This window comes from Petromyzon marinus, chromosome 5, assembly GCF_048934315.1.
Source record: "Petromyzon marinus isolate PM22_M1 ecotype Great Lakes invasive population chromosome 5, UKy_Petmar_22M1.pri1.0, whole genome shotgun sequence".
NCBI lineage: Eukaryota > Metazoa > Chordata > Hyperoartia > Petromyzontiformes > Petromyzontidae > Petromyzon > Petromyzon marinus.
Window position 1 is genome coordinate 16,675,614 of NC_133671.1, and position 16,563 is coordinate 16,692,176.

The window sequence follows — 16,563 nt, forward strand, 5'->3', positions numbered from 1 at the left end:
TGTGCACCAGATCTTATTTATTCACGATGTACTTACTAAAAAATCCGCAGACTACCTGCTGGTTCTCCTCTCTGTTTCAAATAACAAATTTGACCTCAGGTCTTCGCTCATTTACCAGCTTCACATTCCCTATTGCCGTACAAATACTGGAGGAAGGGCCTTTGCTATTGATGGCCCCAAGGTCTGGAATGCTATTGCCAATAAACTGCAACTTGAATCGCTACAAATGAGATCTTCTCTCAAAACTGCTCTCGAGGAGTTGTACACCCCTAGCTGCCACTGCTATTCATTGGCGTAAAATAAAATAAAATGTTTTGCTCCGGATGACGCTGCAAAGTATTATCTGTATTTTGATTTAGCGTGCTGATCTTAAAGGTGCATTGAAAAATGTGATACTCCGACTGATGCTTCTGTTGTTGTGGAGTAACTCATGCAGCCAGCTATGGCTCTAGGATTTGGTGTTACATGTTATTTATGTAGTTTATTGTAAAAATTCGGTCACAGTCCCTATGATCACTGTTACGTTGCAATTATGGCTTTATTTTTTGGTGATTTCGAAAACGTTTTTTGGTATGGACATGTTTCTTTTGTTGTAGTACGGAGTTAGACTGATGGCCTTAATCTAAGTTTTCTTGTGGTTGTTGTTGTGGTTGTTTGACTTCCATCCCACTGGGATTTTTTTGCACACAGCGTTGGTGTACGGTGCTTTTTTTCAGGAATATTTAGCTGTTTTTTTCATGGATTTTCTGTTTGCACAGTCACATAGAGACTTTAAGATGTTTTTCTTGTTCGTGTTTTTTTTGTTGTGGTTGCACCCGATTCAAGAGCCGAATTGCTCACAGGGCTATACCAAAATAAATGAACTGAACTGACCTGATTGACTAACTGCTAGGTGGACAAAAGTTGAGGATGTAATCAAGTAGCCCATTGTTTCAACTAGTGATGATAGATTTGAACCTTTGGAATGCAAATCTGTTGGCCTAACCCAGGGGTGGGCACATTTTTTGACTCGCGGGCCACAATGGGTTCTAAAATTTGACAGAGGGGCCGGGCCAGGAACAGATGGATGGTCAAAGTGTGCCATCTAATGGGGGAAATGGGGGCATTACAGGAGAAAGGTAAAAATAATATTTGGATAAGTTCGGCGGACCGGATTAAAAAGCCCAACGGGCCGTACTTTGCCCATGTCTGGCCTAACCGGTACGCAACAGCAGTATTCCCCTAGTCAAAGGTAATTGTAGGGATAAACTTCTGCATTAAACTAAAGTCTAGAAACAAATGGTAATTTAGGTGCCACTGGTTCTCGCCAGACACTCGACAGCCACGTTGTTTGAGATCTTGCATGTTTACATTTTATTTTGATTCTATATACTGTACAACAAGAAGAGCCACAGTAGCAACTTTTGCCATTTTAACATTACAATGCACTTTCAGAAAACCGTTCATTAAAATAGGTATAAACATTGCAGTATTTTATGCCTTTAAAAACATCACAAATCTACCTGCGAGACATTCGATTTTAAAACATGTAAATGCAGCATTGGAAATTTACCGATTTTTTTTGTATGCGAGGCATTTATTCAAGGACTCAAAATAAATAAACACTTTAATAAACCACTTGACAATCCACTTGGAAAAATGAACACGTGAAAAACAATTACATACACAAAAATCTGGTAATTTACAAGAATGTACCGTATATAAATATGAAATGAGACGAACAACTTTACCACAAGAGCATTACCATTTTAAAAAGGACCACAGGAGCCTTAATGAAGCGCTAATTCATCCGAAGCAAGCAGTTTTCTCATGCTTGGCAGCTGTAATCCCAGTTAATTTGCCTTTGCATAGGACGCATTTAAATCACAAATAAAGTACAACCCGTGCGATATGACAATGGCGAGTGACCACAACTGTGCTGGGTGGTGAAAGGGGCCAGGGTGAAGAAAATCGTTGCAAAAGGGAGACACCATCGCTTGTGCGGATGGGGTGGGGGTGAAAAAAAAAACCCCCACAGAAACGAGAAGACAAGTAGACGGAGAAAGAGAGCGAGAGAGAGAGAGACAAAACACAGAGCCGACAACAGTTTATATGGTTGGAGAAAGGCAGCAACAGCACCGCGGGCGACACTGCGCGCAGCCGCTCCCGCAGGGAATTCCATTCGCATGGGTGGCACGCGCGTCTCCACTGCTGCCAGTCGCCTACGGCGCTGTGGGCGCCGTTCCCCAGTCCCCTGCTGACGCCAGCCCACAGCCTGCCGTGTTTTGGCCACTGATCCGTCGCGACGTCCGCCGTGCCAGCAAGCAGGAGGGCGCCCGGTGGCGCTTCGACGTCAAGCGCCCTCCCATGCACTCGCGGAGACCGCCGACGAGGCTCGCATCGAGACCCCAAAGCCAAGTCTTTGTACGTAAACATGCCACCACATCTCTGTGAAGCGAAGCGAAACGCACGCAACCTAATGCACATCCGAGCAATTGACCTCACCTAAAGCACACAAATAAAGTCATGCACATCGAAAAAGGATGCAAATTACTACAATCATACACAAGCATCGCGCACTTTCAGGTCCGCTTCTGCGGCCGTCTGGAACGCTCTTCCTTATCGATAATAGGAAGCAACTGGAGCTATGCACGTTTAACTATATTGAAAGCTAATTTCTTTATAACTTATTTTTGTGTTTATTTGGTTGTCTTTTCCCCCCGCACTTTCGATTAGCACGATTGGTTACGTACGGTGCAAAAGAAGTTCAACATACATGCACAAACAAAATACACAAATAGATGGTAAACCCGGAACTCAATTTCAAACAACAATGTTGCAAATTGGAGTGTTGTTGGAGGATATCCAAAACTGCCAAGTGACAAAGTAAACCGTCATTCAGCACTCTCATTCTACAACAAAAACACTAATGCCAAACCAAACTGGAATTCGAGACGGACAATTAATTCAGGCGCAAACAACGACAAAACACACTTTACAAAAATACTATTTTACATTGTTTTTAGCCAAAACCCATAAATTACTCAAAAAAGTATCATAAAAAATCACAGAATTCTTATTCTGTGAAAGCTTCAAATCAAGATATAATTATTATCCTTATTGAAAACAAAACAAACAATATCAGAAATTCAAATCACAACTACTATAACCCGAGGAAAAATTTCCCAATCCGCTGCTAAACTCGCTGAGTGACACTTCAGCATTTTGCTCCAGTATCATATACGAAGCACAGTAAACAACATCAATCAGGATAAACCCACAAATCCCAACACCTGCTCAACCTTCCTTACACGACACTCACCCCAGCAAAAGCACACTTGATGAATCTTTCATTACCCACCTGCTAAGATTCCAAGCACATTTAAAGCATCATACTACTGCTATAAAAAAAAAACTGCATTTGACATCAATGACCCAAATAGCTACAAACTTGTAATCTCATTTACCCTCCATTTCAAATATCCTGGAGAAATTGTTTTCTCACATCTTTCCCCATCACATCAATAGGAACAACCTTCTACATTGAAACGACGGTTGTTTCACACGAACTTTTGTACAGAGAACAGCCATGATGCGTGAAACGAAGCACTTCAAAATATGGATAATGCCGCACCCACTGCTATCATCCTCCGTCACCAGATAACGGCAGATTGGCACCGTACTCAAGGACTTTTACATCACAGAGTTCTCAGAGGGTTGACAAATTACGTATAAACAACTTCACACCTCTATACTCACATTTAACAACCACACATCACCCCATTTTTTACATTTCCTCCAGAGATCCTCAGGGGCTCTACCACATGACCACTGTCTATTAACTTTTTGATGAAACCACTGCACACAAATAACTGCCCTTGGATTGCAACAATCACCTCTATGCACACGACAAACCTCCCTATCACACCAGGATCCACGGATTAGTCATACAATAACCTCAGCTCTAAATGCTATCAAAACATGGCTTGCAAATAAATTTGTAAAACTAAAAGCGTGCGACAAAAACTTAGACTCCTCACAAACAACCGCCCAACAACAGAAGGGAGCAAGTTAAACGTCTCTACTTTAGCACACCTCTTGTCGATACAACCAACCACCGCAGTAAAAAAAAAAGCCTTGGCATTACACTCGACTAGGAGTTCCCAAACTCAATTTCTCGCGATCCAGCACACGACGTATTTCCGCGTTTACCAATGTACCCCCGCGCCCCCATTCAAAACACAAATTCATGCTGTTCCACGCTTGCACGCCCGACGATAGTTTTTTTTTACAAGTATTTCACGCCGTCTACGTTAAAAACGGATTCCAATGAAGATCGAGAGATCTCAGCGTGTGCGTGTTGTCCACGTGCTCCACGTGACACGGACAGCGTCAATGGCTGATCGCATCACAATGGGAAGTGTTTAACTTAGAACCACGTCTTTTGTGTGGGAACGGTGGTGATTGTGGGCGATTATTTTAAGTAACTTAAGAATCTTTTACGTGCTCACATTTTTTTCCGCCCTTCAGGATTTTTATATTTATTTTAAAATATATATATTTTTGTGCCGGTTTTTGTTGTTGTTGCTGCTGCTGCTGCGTTCAATGGAACGTCGTCTTGGGTAGCACAGATCTTTGCCAGGAAGGCACCACAAAGTAAATATAGAAATACATCAATTCGGCGTGAAACTGGCAGCAACAAAGATACGTTGAGCTCAATGTATTTTAGCGTCGTGATTGGTCTCTATCGCAACAAGTAACCCAAGCAATAAAACTACTGCCGCAGGTGCAGGTTGTAGACCGCGTGTTGTCCAACTGTTTTTGATTTGTGCTACGGGAATCTGTTCAGTTCCACTCCCAGCACGTGAAGCAAACGTCGGACCTCATGGCGAACAACACGCAGCACAACCCGAAAACGCAGAGCTAACCCAAGCATAAGTTTTAGCAGCGATCCATTTTTAGAACTGCCTTCCTTCTGCCATTCCTTCTGCCCCTTGTACGCAACCTATTTAAGCGTTTTGGTTGAACCGTCGGTAAAGAAATACTGTTTGACATTTTTTCAAATACATCTGCATGCAAAGACACTTCTCCGGCATTAACAGCACCGTATTGGCCTCTTCCGCTCAAGCCCTTAATAATCGACGGCTCGAACTTTAAATGTTTCCCGATGCCCCTCTTCCTGCCAAGATGTTTCTTCTGCTGGCCTCTGCGTTTGCCGCCTCCTCGCCGCTTAGACCCGGTGTACTGCCGAAGGGTAGAATTCACCCGCACCTCATTTGTTTCCCAATGAACAAAGTTTTCATCACGGTTGCCAAAACCTCTCATGGATTTTCTGCCATGCTTTTGGTTATTTTTCCCGTGCCTCTGCTTGTTCTTGCGTGCGCCGCCTTTAATCGTGACACTGGGCTGAAGAATCTCTGGCTCCGTGGTTTTGGGAGGTGAACTCGTGCCGGTCCTAGCGGGCAACTGGTGGTTATGTTCGGTCGTGGTTGTAACCTCCAGTGGCTGGGCACTCATTGGCGCTGTGTCACCATCCGTGGGGTCAACGTTGTTCTCAACCTCACCGCTGACCTCAATTCCTTCATAGTCAAAATGTTTCTGATTTTGCACGTATGCCACAGGTAGCTCCTCATACTTCAAGCACCTAGAGAAAGAAATCAGTTATATCAGCAATGCTATGTCTGAAGTCTTTCACTACTCAATAATAGGTGATTTCACACATGCTGGCCATGGTCTTGCTCCAAAGTGCCTGTTTGTGTGTCGTGTATATTGTACATTTGAATAAAATGAGTCATTAAAATGTCAATTGTATTTCTTAATCACTGTAATACATATAAGATTATCAATTTGACATCTGGGTAGTAACAAATCATTACTTAACAATATTGGGTTAAGTGTTTGGCACAACAGCACTGAACCAAGCGATCGAGGTTCAAAATCTCGGCCGCGACGAACATCATGACCAGTGATATTCTGAACCGGTCACGTGGACGCCCTTCCACCAACCCGCACTGACCAGCATGGTGAAGTATGGTTAAACAACCCCCATGACTGGCACGGCATGCAAAAGCCTTCAAAAAAAGTGCATCGACAAAGGGCTGCAAATGACCATTATTATATTTAGTGCCATTGTGTAAAAAACACCAAGAAGTGAATACTGTAAATAAACAAAAATTTAACTGGCTATGATGGACACCAAATGTTTACCATTGAGATGTTCATTTCTACCGACAGGGGAATCAACAGATACCAAAACACATGCAATTTTAATATCTCGCATCAAAGTGGTCGGGTAGCGGCAAAACAACTTACTTCCCCCACCACATTCTCTCTGTGCACCTCTGCTCGTACTGAAAGGTGAAACACGGCATGCCTATGATGTTGAAGTAAGCCTGGCCCACGTTCCTGGATGCTGTGTTGTTGCAGTCGCGGAGACATCGTTTAAAACTGCCATCACACGAAAAGAATCAATGAAAAATGGAAAAAAAGTGCATTCGCCTTGTTTGAGAACACAGGTCTCTACAACGCAGCTTGACATCTCGCATCGGGAAATTTGCAAGTTGGGTAAGTTTCATTACATGAAAGAAACGTATGAGAAAAGTCTTATCCACAGTACGTTGTGATGTGTGCACGCCGAAAATGAATGTGTGGCCGGGATTACAGTTGTAGTCCGTACAGAAATTCAGTTGCACGATTGTAACATGTAAGTACTATCGTTTATTTATTTACAGCCGTTGTCATCCCACTGCTGGATGAAGGCCCCTCACATGCCATGTCGGTCATGGGGGTTGCTGACATATCCTTCACCACTCCCGATCAGTGCACGTTGGCGAACGGTCTACATTTACTACGGACGCACAATTAGTTAAGAAACTTCATAAGGACTGCATTTACCGGTTAGGGATAACGAATTTGCATTTACATGGCGCTGCTTAAATGGCTCGGCAGCTCAAAGCATCTTGCATCACACCACCTCTCAGCCATTCCAAATGCTCCTGCTGTATTCTAGCCGAGGGAACCCCCAGTGGCAGCTGTCCCTATGCTGCACGCAAGGTGTACACAGCAACCCCCTGCAGGTGGGCATTAGTCTGCCAGTGGGGGGGGGGGGGGGATGTTGTGATTTATCCCCATTTGTAAGTCATTTGCAAGTCCTCTTACACGTGCTCAATTACATTCGGAGCAGTGAAAAGCAGAGAAATCCCATCTTTGACCATTAAGCGTTTCTCTGTTGAATGGTCATAATTCATAATAAAGGTTTTTTGGTTAGATCGCGTTATTTATAAATGTGTCGTAACCCTCCACCACCCGACACGGCCAAACAGTAAAAAATGTGTCACGTTTACAAAGGACAAATAGTTCACTACTTTAGCCCACCGGTGTGTTGAAGAGTGAATCAACATCATTTACAATTTGAGTACGACGTTTCGCTGGTAATTACATCCAGCTTCATCGGGTAATTTCCCAGAATGGTGAGGCTCTTCACTTGCTCCCGGTCTTAAACAGAGCAGCAGCAGGGTGACGTCATCATTTAATTCATTCAGGTGCAGTGATTTGAGGCGGAGAGGGGGAGGGTATTGTAATTTTATAATAGATTGGTAGTAATTGAAATTGTTATTCATTGGTATGTTTCCCTTATAAGGAATTGTAGTTGTATTATATATTTTATTTAATAATTGTCCGTGCGATGACTTGCACAATGGTTGAATTTTCAACATTGATTTGCAGTCACGTAATTACTCTGCGTTTACAATTGTTCGGATGCGTAAGCATCGTTTGTTACAACAATTTAAAAAAAAAATGGGTAGTTAAAAAACAACTGTGTGTCCAATGTGTGCATTCGTTGATCTGTTGCAATGCTGGAAAACAAAAAAAACATCATACATATGGTGTTGTTGTTTGTTTACAATAACAGCACGGGGCCAAAGCAAACCAAGCAAAAGATTAGGGGCCCAGAATGGGTCAAGGGGCACGGAGTTATTAAATATTATGGGTGCATCAAATATGAGCTCAAAACGCAAATCCTGAACAAGATCAGGCGAATAAACATACAAGCCAATGGATATCTCTCATATCTAGCTGGTCTGCGTCTCTCCAATCTCGTCTCACGACATCTCTACACTTATCTTATCCTCACTACAATTACCGACTATAATCACCCAGGAATGTCTGTCCGTCCCGCGCGTGACGTCGCTCCACACGAGGCCCACCCCCGCGCGTGACGTCACTCCACATGAGGCCCACCCACCTCATGAATATTCATGAGTGAGTGGATTTTTACACTAACGCAGAGGAAGGTCGAGCTGAATTGAATAATTTATTACGCAAAGTCACTTCAAATATGACGTTGCTTTACAGAAAGTGACGGTAAAAAATAAATCTACGCAGCACAGTGCTACATCCGTGCGTGACGTCACTTCAAAAGAGGGCCCCCCCCCCTTCATTAATATTCATGTACGCGTGGAAATTTCCACGAACGCACAAGAAGGTCGCGCACTCCACATGCCGCACCCCTCCCCTCATTAATAATCATGAGCGGGTGACGTCACTTCACATGCCGCACCCCTCCACAATAACCATGAGGGGTGACGTCACTCCACATGCCGCACCCCTCTCCTCATTAATAATCATGAGCGGGTAACGTCACTCCATGCCGCACCCCTCCCCAATAACCATGAGGGGTGACGTCACTCCACATGGCACACCTCTCCCCTCATTAATAATCATGAGCGGGCAACGTCACTCCATGCTGCACCCCTCCCCAATAACCATGAGGGGTGACGTCACTCCACATGCCGCACCCCTCCACAATAACCATGAGGGGTGACGTCACTCCACATGCCGCACCCCTCCACAATAACCATGAGGGGTGACGTCACTCCACATGCCGCACTCCTCCCCAATAACCATGAGGGGTGACGTCACTCCACATGGGGAAACCCCCCCCCCCCCCCTCATTAATAATCATGAGCTGAACAATTATTTTTCTATTGAATATTTCAGATTTACTGCAAAATAAACACCCGTCCTTGGACGGGCAAAAAAGCTAGTTTATATAATATCCTTTGTCTATATCACCTTCTGTCAGCCCAGTAGGCTTCTGTACATTTAAAAGGGGGGGGGGGGCGGGCAAGGTGGGTGGGGGGACGGGCAGGGTGGGTGGGGGGGGCATGCAAAAAATAATTTCTGCAGCAGTATCAGCACCACGGGTCTTGGGCTACCTGGTGTCGCAGTCGCAGTGCAGGATGGTGTGCCAGCGGTAGTTGCGATAGCTGTACTTGTACTCAAAGGCGCCTATCAGGTGCGGGCAGTGGTCATGATCACGGCAGCAGCGGTCGGTATCGGCAAGTTCACCTGGAGGGCAAGGCAAAGATAAAGATTCTCCCCCACCCCCCTCCCTCCTCCTCCGTGTAGCCTGTAACAGACTGTTGGGGCAAGTGGTGCTGTTCGCGTGGAGCACCTATGAAGGTCGGGCACTTTGGCACACGAGAGGGTGGTGGGTGGCCAGCACCACGCCCGGCCGCCTTTGTCTCCCTAGTGACGATATTTACACACCGCACCAGGTGCTCATTTGAGGCTGAGTCGACCTAATGGAGGCCCCATGACCGATTCAGATCATCGTCGCTGGTGTTGGTCGATAAAATAAAATGTTGTAAATACCAATTGAATGTAACGTAAATCGAATTCGATGCTTCATTTTTTTATGTTACGTTACAGCGAAACTACGTTTGCCATACGAGGGATGACTACACACTTGCAGCTCAACTAACAGTACAGAAGTAATGATGTAGGAAATTAATCCGAATAATAATAACAGTAATACTTAGATTTTATGGTTGATAATTTTCTGCCTGTTAATACAATAATAAACTGCACCCCCCCCCCCCCCCCCCCACGTGGTCGTCATTTGACCATACTTCACCACACTGGGTTGGAAAAGGCAGGATTAGTTCAATGATGTTAGCCTCGACAGGGCATCAAAACGTTGGCCTCCTTGGCTCACAGCAAAGTGCACTAATCACTGTGCCATCACTAATTCTTAGTTTATGTTTTTGTTGTTGAACTTCCTCTTGCCTTGCGCACTACTTTCCACGTGTCAACAAAGCTCACAGTTTGCCAGCTCATAAAGATACCGTGAAACTTTTGCCTACTTAGATCGCTGGCGATACGGTCGTTCGCAAGCGCCTGGCAAAGTTAAAGCACGCGCCTTCAAACGGCACGGGGGCGAATGTATTGCGGGGTGACCACCTTTGTCCTCCGATCTTATAAAAACTTAGCAGCGTCGGGTTACTGTCGGCCGTAGCAAAAAATGCGTGGAGAGTTCGATGCCATGGGCGGTGCCGTGTGGATGCTAGAGTGGGCCGTGCATCAGCACATGTCCCGCTAACCAACCCAAGTTCACTCTGCTTGGGGAGGTGTCACTTTTATTATGGCGGGGCCAACATATCAGCTGTCATGCCACCAGCACCACCCCGCATCCCAAACGGACCCGGGTCCAGACGAGTAACAACAAGATAGCTGACACTAAGCGCTGGGATTAAAAAAGGGAAATATTTTAAAACATGGACAGACAAAGAATTACACGTGCGCGTGGAGCAGTGCCTTTTCGGGATGAGGCAGACACACAAAAGGAACACGTGGATGGGAAATCCTGACCACTCTTCGTCAACATTAATTGATCATCTGATGCATTTCATTGGCGATAGCGACAAAGGACGGCCAGGTGGACAAAGCGAATGCACTCCCCGCTTTCGACCTTTGTTAGAAAACGTTAACGAGTGAACTTGGGCCAGAACACGTCGCTGGTAGGGTCGATGACCCGGCGGTGGAGACTTACACGCAAGTGGGGTCCAAACATGACCGAGTTGTACGTGCGCCGTGGAGATAGAACGATGCAAAAATAATTTCGTGTGGAGGCGCTAAATCGCTTGTCCTGTACGTATGTTGAATTTCTTTCGCACCGTACGTAGCCAACAAGGCCGCGAGAAAAGGCGACGGGGCCAAGCGAGAGTTTTACCCGGCGGTGGATAGATCATGGCTGATGATCATATTGCATAGTCAACATTTTTTTTAAGTTGAAGAGAGTTGATTTTCATCTGAATAATAGGTCGACAAAAAAGGGCTACGGCTGAGTAAAAAAAAAAGATTTAATAAAGAATGTGATTACTGCTAAATTTAGATTTTCGGCCATGGCTGACATCACACGGATCGGTATGGTGAAGTATGGTCTAAATAACCCGCGTGACTGACACGGCGTGGGGAAGCCTTCATCCAGCAGTGGATTGGCAAAAGGTTGTACACTAACATGTTATAATTGTAGTTTTACTGCCATGCACCTAGCTTCATTGCACGGTGCGCACATGTGCATCCGAATGGAGTCAGGAGAGAGTGGCATCTCTTAATCCTGCAGTGACCTTAATCCAATTATATGCCACTGTTAAATAACGTTAGAAGTGGCCTAAGATAGCGAGTTGATGATCGAATTTTACATTTATATATTTACGGATGGAGATGATGTTATACGTCCAATGATGTTGATTGGTGGCGTTATGAATAGCGATTGGTGACCGATTAACGATGCTTCACAATTATGACGATCACAATGATTGCTTGACAACTGAACATCGATAACAGATGGCGATGACACTGATGTGTAGATATACTCATCGATTACAGGCTTTATAAACCAATGACACATTGATCTGTTGCTGTACATAAACCGATTAGTTTACGAATGGATTGATGGTGGATGAAGTTGTTTATAGAAGAGAGATTATTTTATTTACGGACTCATCATGGATGTATATCCATATGTCCTATGGACATAGGACATATGGATGGACATAGGACATATGGATGTCCTATGGACATAGGACATATGGATGTCCTATGGACATATGGATTGCTCTGTATATGTATTATGTAGATGATGATGATATAAACCAATGACACATTGATCTGTTGCTGTACATAAACCGATTAGTTTACGAATGGATTGATGGTGGATGAAGTTGTTTATAGAAGAGAGATTATTTTATTTACGGACTCATCATGGATGTATATCCATATGTCCTATGGACATAGGACATATGGATGGACATAGGACATATGGATGTCCTATGGACATAGGACATATGGATGTCCTATGGACATATGGATTGCTCTGTATATGTATTATGTAGATGATGATGGTAATGAAGAGAACGCTCACTCACCCAGGTCGTCGTAACTGTTGGCGTTATTGCCCGCACCGCACCACATGGTGCCGGGAAAGATGAACCCCCTCCTGACCCTGCGTAGGGTCGCGTCCGCTCCGGGCTCCCCATCAGAGCCGCCGCCGCCGCCGCTCATCAGACTCCCGGCTGAACCCGACGCCTCAAGGAATCTCCACGATGGGGCCGCGAAAAAATTTGAATAATTGGCGCTCCCGTTTTGAGCGTGAGGTCGGACGGGGGAGTCCAATTTGTCGTCGGCGGCGGCACTTTTGCCGAACGCATTTTCGAGCAAAAGTGTTGCAGAAGTGCCCGTGATGATGCCGGCACTGCTAACAACCATCAGCAGCAGCAACAGTTGCTGCTGAGTCATCATCATCAGCCGCAGCAGCAGCAGCCGCAGCAGCCTTGTCTACTGCTGATACTGCGAGCGAAACAAGGTCGCGATGGAAGGTGGTGGCGATTGTTTTGTTCACGAGGAGGCGGAGCAAAGGTTCGCGGGCGACGCGTCTGCCTTGGGCTGCGAAGGAGTTCTGCGTATTTATAGCCGTGACGGCTCCTCCAGCGCCCGCTAGCCGGAGCTCCTGGATGTGTCAAACGGGCACGGCGTGGGGGGAGGGCGGGAGGGGAGGGAGACGAGGGAAGAACACGAGGAGGAAGGACACGGGGGGGAGAGGAGGGGGAGACACTCAAAGAATGTTAGGAGTTGACCCAACACGTTTCGTGCTGTTGGCTTGTCAACGTAAACACCGCAATGGATCGCATCGCGACGCACCTTGACGGGGAAAGTGCCTCCGTCGAATCATCCCGCGAGACGCGGACGTCCGCACGAAGCGCGCGGGGCGGCGTGGGGCTCTCGGCTCGTTACGCCCTCCCGATCAGCTCGCTCAAGTTTTTAACTTTTCCCTCCCCCCCCAACCCGGTTCGCGCGCCTGGATCAGAGGCGCGCGACATTGTTTCGGCGAGTCGTGATGCCCTTCGCGCGGCGAATCCCCCGGGGGGGGGGGGGGGTCCACGTCTCTCTGTGAGGACGGCTGTCTGTTTCGCGAGCCACGGCATTGTTCATTAAGCGCCGTCTCATACAAGACGGCGACGACGAGTGGATCGTTGTTGAAGGGAATATACACACTCGATTTACTTTCCTTACGTGGAAATATTTTACAATGCTATATCTTATGTGTGTACCGCGTTTTTTTTTTAAACGAGTGCCACTCTGCAAGCAGTCGAACGTTAACACGACATGGCGATTTGAGTGTTTGTTTATTTTTGCAACCTTGATCATTTTTGTTTGAATTGGCCATAGTGCAGACCTGCAATAAACAAAGAAATAAAAACCTGCCTCTGTTATATCTCCGCGCAGGAACCAAACGGCAGACGGTGATAGAGCCGAGACGTTCTGGAGGAGTTGTGGGTCCTGTACGTGGTTCAAACGTGGACCACGAGCAAACAAAAAAAACACATTCCTCGGGATTCTGGCAAAGTCTCAAGCCACCGTTGCGTGATTTATCTTCACCTGCGGGCGGATGTCGTGCACGGCCAGGAGGATCGTGTTGCGGTCATGGGCCACACGGACCCGATACGTACCGTTGATGGAATATTTCGCAATCCAATGTACAGGGTGCTTCAAATTTTTTTTTTTTACATTTATGAGAATTTGCAACAACGAGAAATGTGCCTCCGGGCTCTCGAGATCATCTCGAGAAAATTCCAGGCACGCGTTGACAATGATGTCGAATAAGTGGAGACTCTTCGACTTTTTTAAGCTATTAACATTACATTTGTTATCATGTTACAGTGTCGTATTATCCGTTCTTTTTGCTTTAAAAACTATAGTCCCATGTAAGTGTTCGCATTTTTTAAGCACCCTGTATATATAACGCATTTTTAATATTCGTCTCCTACAGGGGTATCAGAGCTTAGGGAGACGCCAGAGGGGGGGGGGGGGGTGGAGGAGTTGTGTAGGTTATTGAAACGGTTTATTGAAACATGAGGTTTAGACAGGTTTCCGTTGTACTGTAATTATGTCGTCTGTGTTGTGCACCTGACATCGTTTTGTTAATTAAATACTTTTGGGGAAGACAACAAGAAATGCACCTCGCGTAGAAAAAAATAAATAGTAGTAATCGTCGACACACCTGCAGAAAAAAAGAATTAGAACCATATGATCCGAATTGTAAGACGCATCCCGCCCAAACTTGTGCCTGGTGTAAAAAAATATAGACAAATCTGGTCACAAAGATCCCCCGTCTAGCCTTAACAGACTGTTGGGGCAAGTGGTGTTAGCGAGCAGCATTGATGAAGGCCGGCATGGCACACGAGGGGGTTGGGTGGCCAGCACCATGCCCGACCGCCTTTGTCTCCCCAGTGGCGATGTTTACACACCGCACCAGGTACTCATTTGAGGCCGAGTCGACCAAGGGGAGGCCCACGACCGGTCCAAATAATAGTAACTGGTGTTGGTCGCGAGCGGGAATCGAACTCGCGAGCGCAGCGCGCTAACCGTTACACCACCGCTCCACACACGCGCGCACGCACGCGCGCGTACTGATTACGAGACATCGCCCCGTAGCATCTCCTGTATTACAATACAGGGCAGGAGGGAGGTGCAATACATCAAAGCAGAGAATAGGTCACCGGTAATCACGGCCGTTATTTTACCCCACGAGACCATCGCTGCGTCTCCAGACGTATCTCCAGGAGGGGGTCGGTGTTGTGCCCAATTTCATGAATTATTGTTTTCCTTCGTGCAACGATGTAACGCTCAAAGTTCCACACAAATAGATTCAAAAACTGGTGCGCGTGTGCTCATATGTCTACATTCATTATATGCATTGTCACTGAGTAGACGTATTTGTAAATGAATGCCAATATATTGCATCTCACAATTACATATATATATCACTGTCCTGCATGACATGTAAATGTTACATTAAAGTTGTATTTTTTCTATTCTGCGTTAGCATTAACGGTGGAACACAAGCACACGTTACCAAAAAAACAAAAACCCTTAGCACATACGTCAATAACACCGCTGTAAAAAAAATTGTTAATAGGGCGATGTTTCTGGCAATGGTGCTTCTGCATAGCATTGTGTTTATTATATCAGTAGTTTCTCAGTTGCTAAAAAAAACCAACGTCGTGATGTTCACCCCCTGTCCCCAATTAACCAAAGCAATACAGCCATGGCTCACAACGACTCGGGCTCCATGAATGTGTGATGAGATTATTCATAATGAGATGAAGACGCGATAAATAAACAAGTGCTGATATTTAATTAGGATGAGAGAGCTGGGAAAGTGGTGGAGGATGAGTGAGGGGGGGGGGTAGAGATGAAAATTAGTACCGGAGACACAAAGGAGGGATGGCTGTTGGGGCTGGGGCGAGTTGGCGCGAAACGATTCCACAGGGGAAAGTTTCTTCCCGAATAAACCGAGCGTGATGAGAGCAGGCGAAGGGGTTGGGCTACTTTGGCTCGGGATGACACCGTACTATGAAACGGGTATTAATATGCTAATAAGGACTCGCATGAACAAAAGCTTGGCATACAATACACGACTTAGCTGACTTTTCCCAGCTTAGACATGGGCTGTGAAAACACATAATGAACCAGACAGAATTCACTGCATCGATTCTACTTGCCAACAAGGTGATACATTAATTGTCAATAAGGTGATGCGAGTTCACGATGATAACGATGATGAATATTATCGAGGAAGGATATTATAGATGATGATTATGTATTTGGTATATATATTTTATAGATGATTGTGCTGATTAATGGTAATAATGATTGATTTAATAAGGTAGCTGAATAATGTTAATGATGGTGATAATCATCATTGTTACTAGTAGTTCGGATAACGAATAACGAATAATGGCTGTATATTGTATTGTATGTTATGATGATTGTGGCGAACTCATTACACCCGTGCGTGTGTGGTGAGAATGTGGGCTGCGCTACAAACCCGGCGACCCGAGTTCGATTCCCGCTCACGGCCAACACCAGCGACGAATATCTGAACCGGTCCTGTGCCTCCCCCTAAGGTCGACTCGGCCTCAAATGCGTACCGAGTGCGGTGTAAAAACATCGCCACTCGGGAGACAAAGGCGGCCGGGCGTGGTGTTGGTCACCTACTCCCACGCGCGCCGTGTCGGCCTTCATAGGTGCTCGCTTTGTCCGTCAAAGGCTATTCGGGGGATCTTTGTCTTTGTAGTGAGAATGGTTAGTGTACATTTTGAGAATGTTATGAGATCGAAATAAATCACGCTCGCGTGGAGTGGGGACGACGTTCACGCGCCCCTCTCGACCAATGCACCTCCGCGCTGCTGAATAATTATAATGTGCGGTCACGGCAGAAGGCATCGTGTTTCAGAA

At 45.7% G+C, this 16,563-nt stretch overlaps 1 protein-coding gene across 1 annotated transcript; it reads right to left on the reverse strand.

The window, feature by feature from the left end:
* PLA2G3 (phospholipase A2 group III) lies at positions 1–12,774 on the reverse strand. Its single transcript, XM_032947167.2, has 4 exons — positions 12,192–12,774; positions 9,198–9,330; positions 6,292–6,426; positions 1–5,623 (listed from the first exon to the last, which is right to left on the reverse strand). The coding sequence occupies exons 1-4, from the start codon at positions 12,565–12,567 to the stop codon at positions 4,921–4,923; spliced, it is 1,347 nt and encodes a 448-aa protein (XP_032803058.2). The 5' UTR covers positions 12,568–12,774; the 3' UTR covers positions 1–4,920.
* Between the last annotated feature and the right edge of the window lie 3,789 nt (positions 12,775–16,563).

Excerpts from the sequence above, each read along its gene's own strand:
- PLA2G3 (XM_032947167.2), bottom strand. The coding sequence starts at position 12,567 with ATGATGATGACTCAGCAGCAACTGTTGCTGCTGCTGATGGTTGTTAGC. Across the intron at positions 6,427-9,197 it reads CACTGCGACTGCGACACCAG|TTTTAAACGATGTCTCCGCG; the intron begins GTAGCCCAAGAC and ends GTGTGATGGCAG. Across the intron at positions 5,624-6,291 it reads GAGAGAATGTGGTGGGGGAA|GTGCTTGAAGTATGAGGAGC; the intron begins GTAAGTTGTTTT and ends TTCTTTCTCTAG.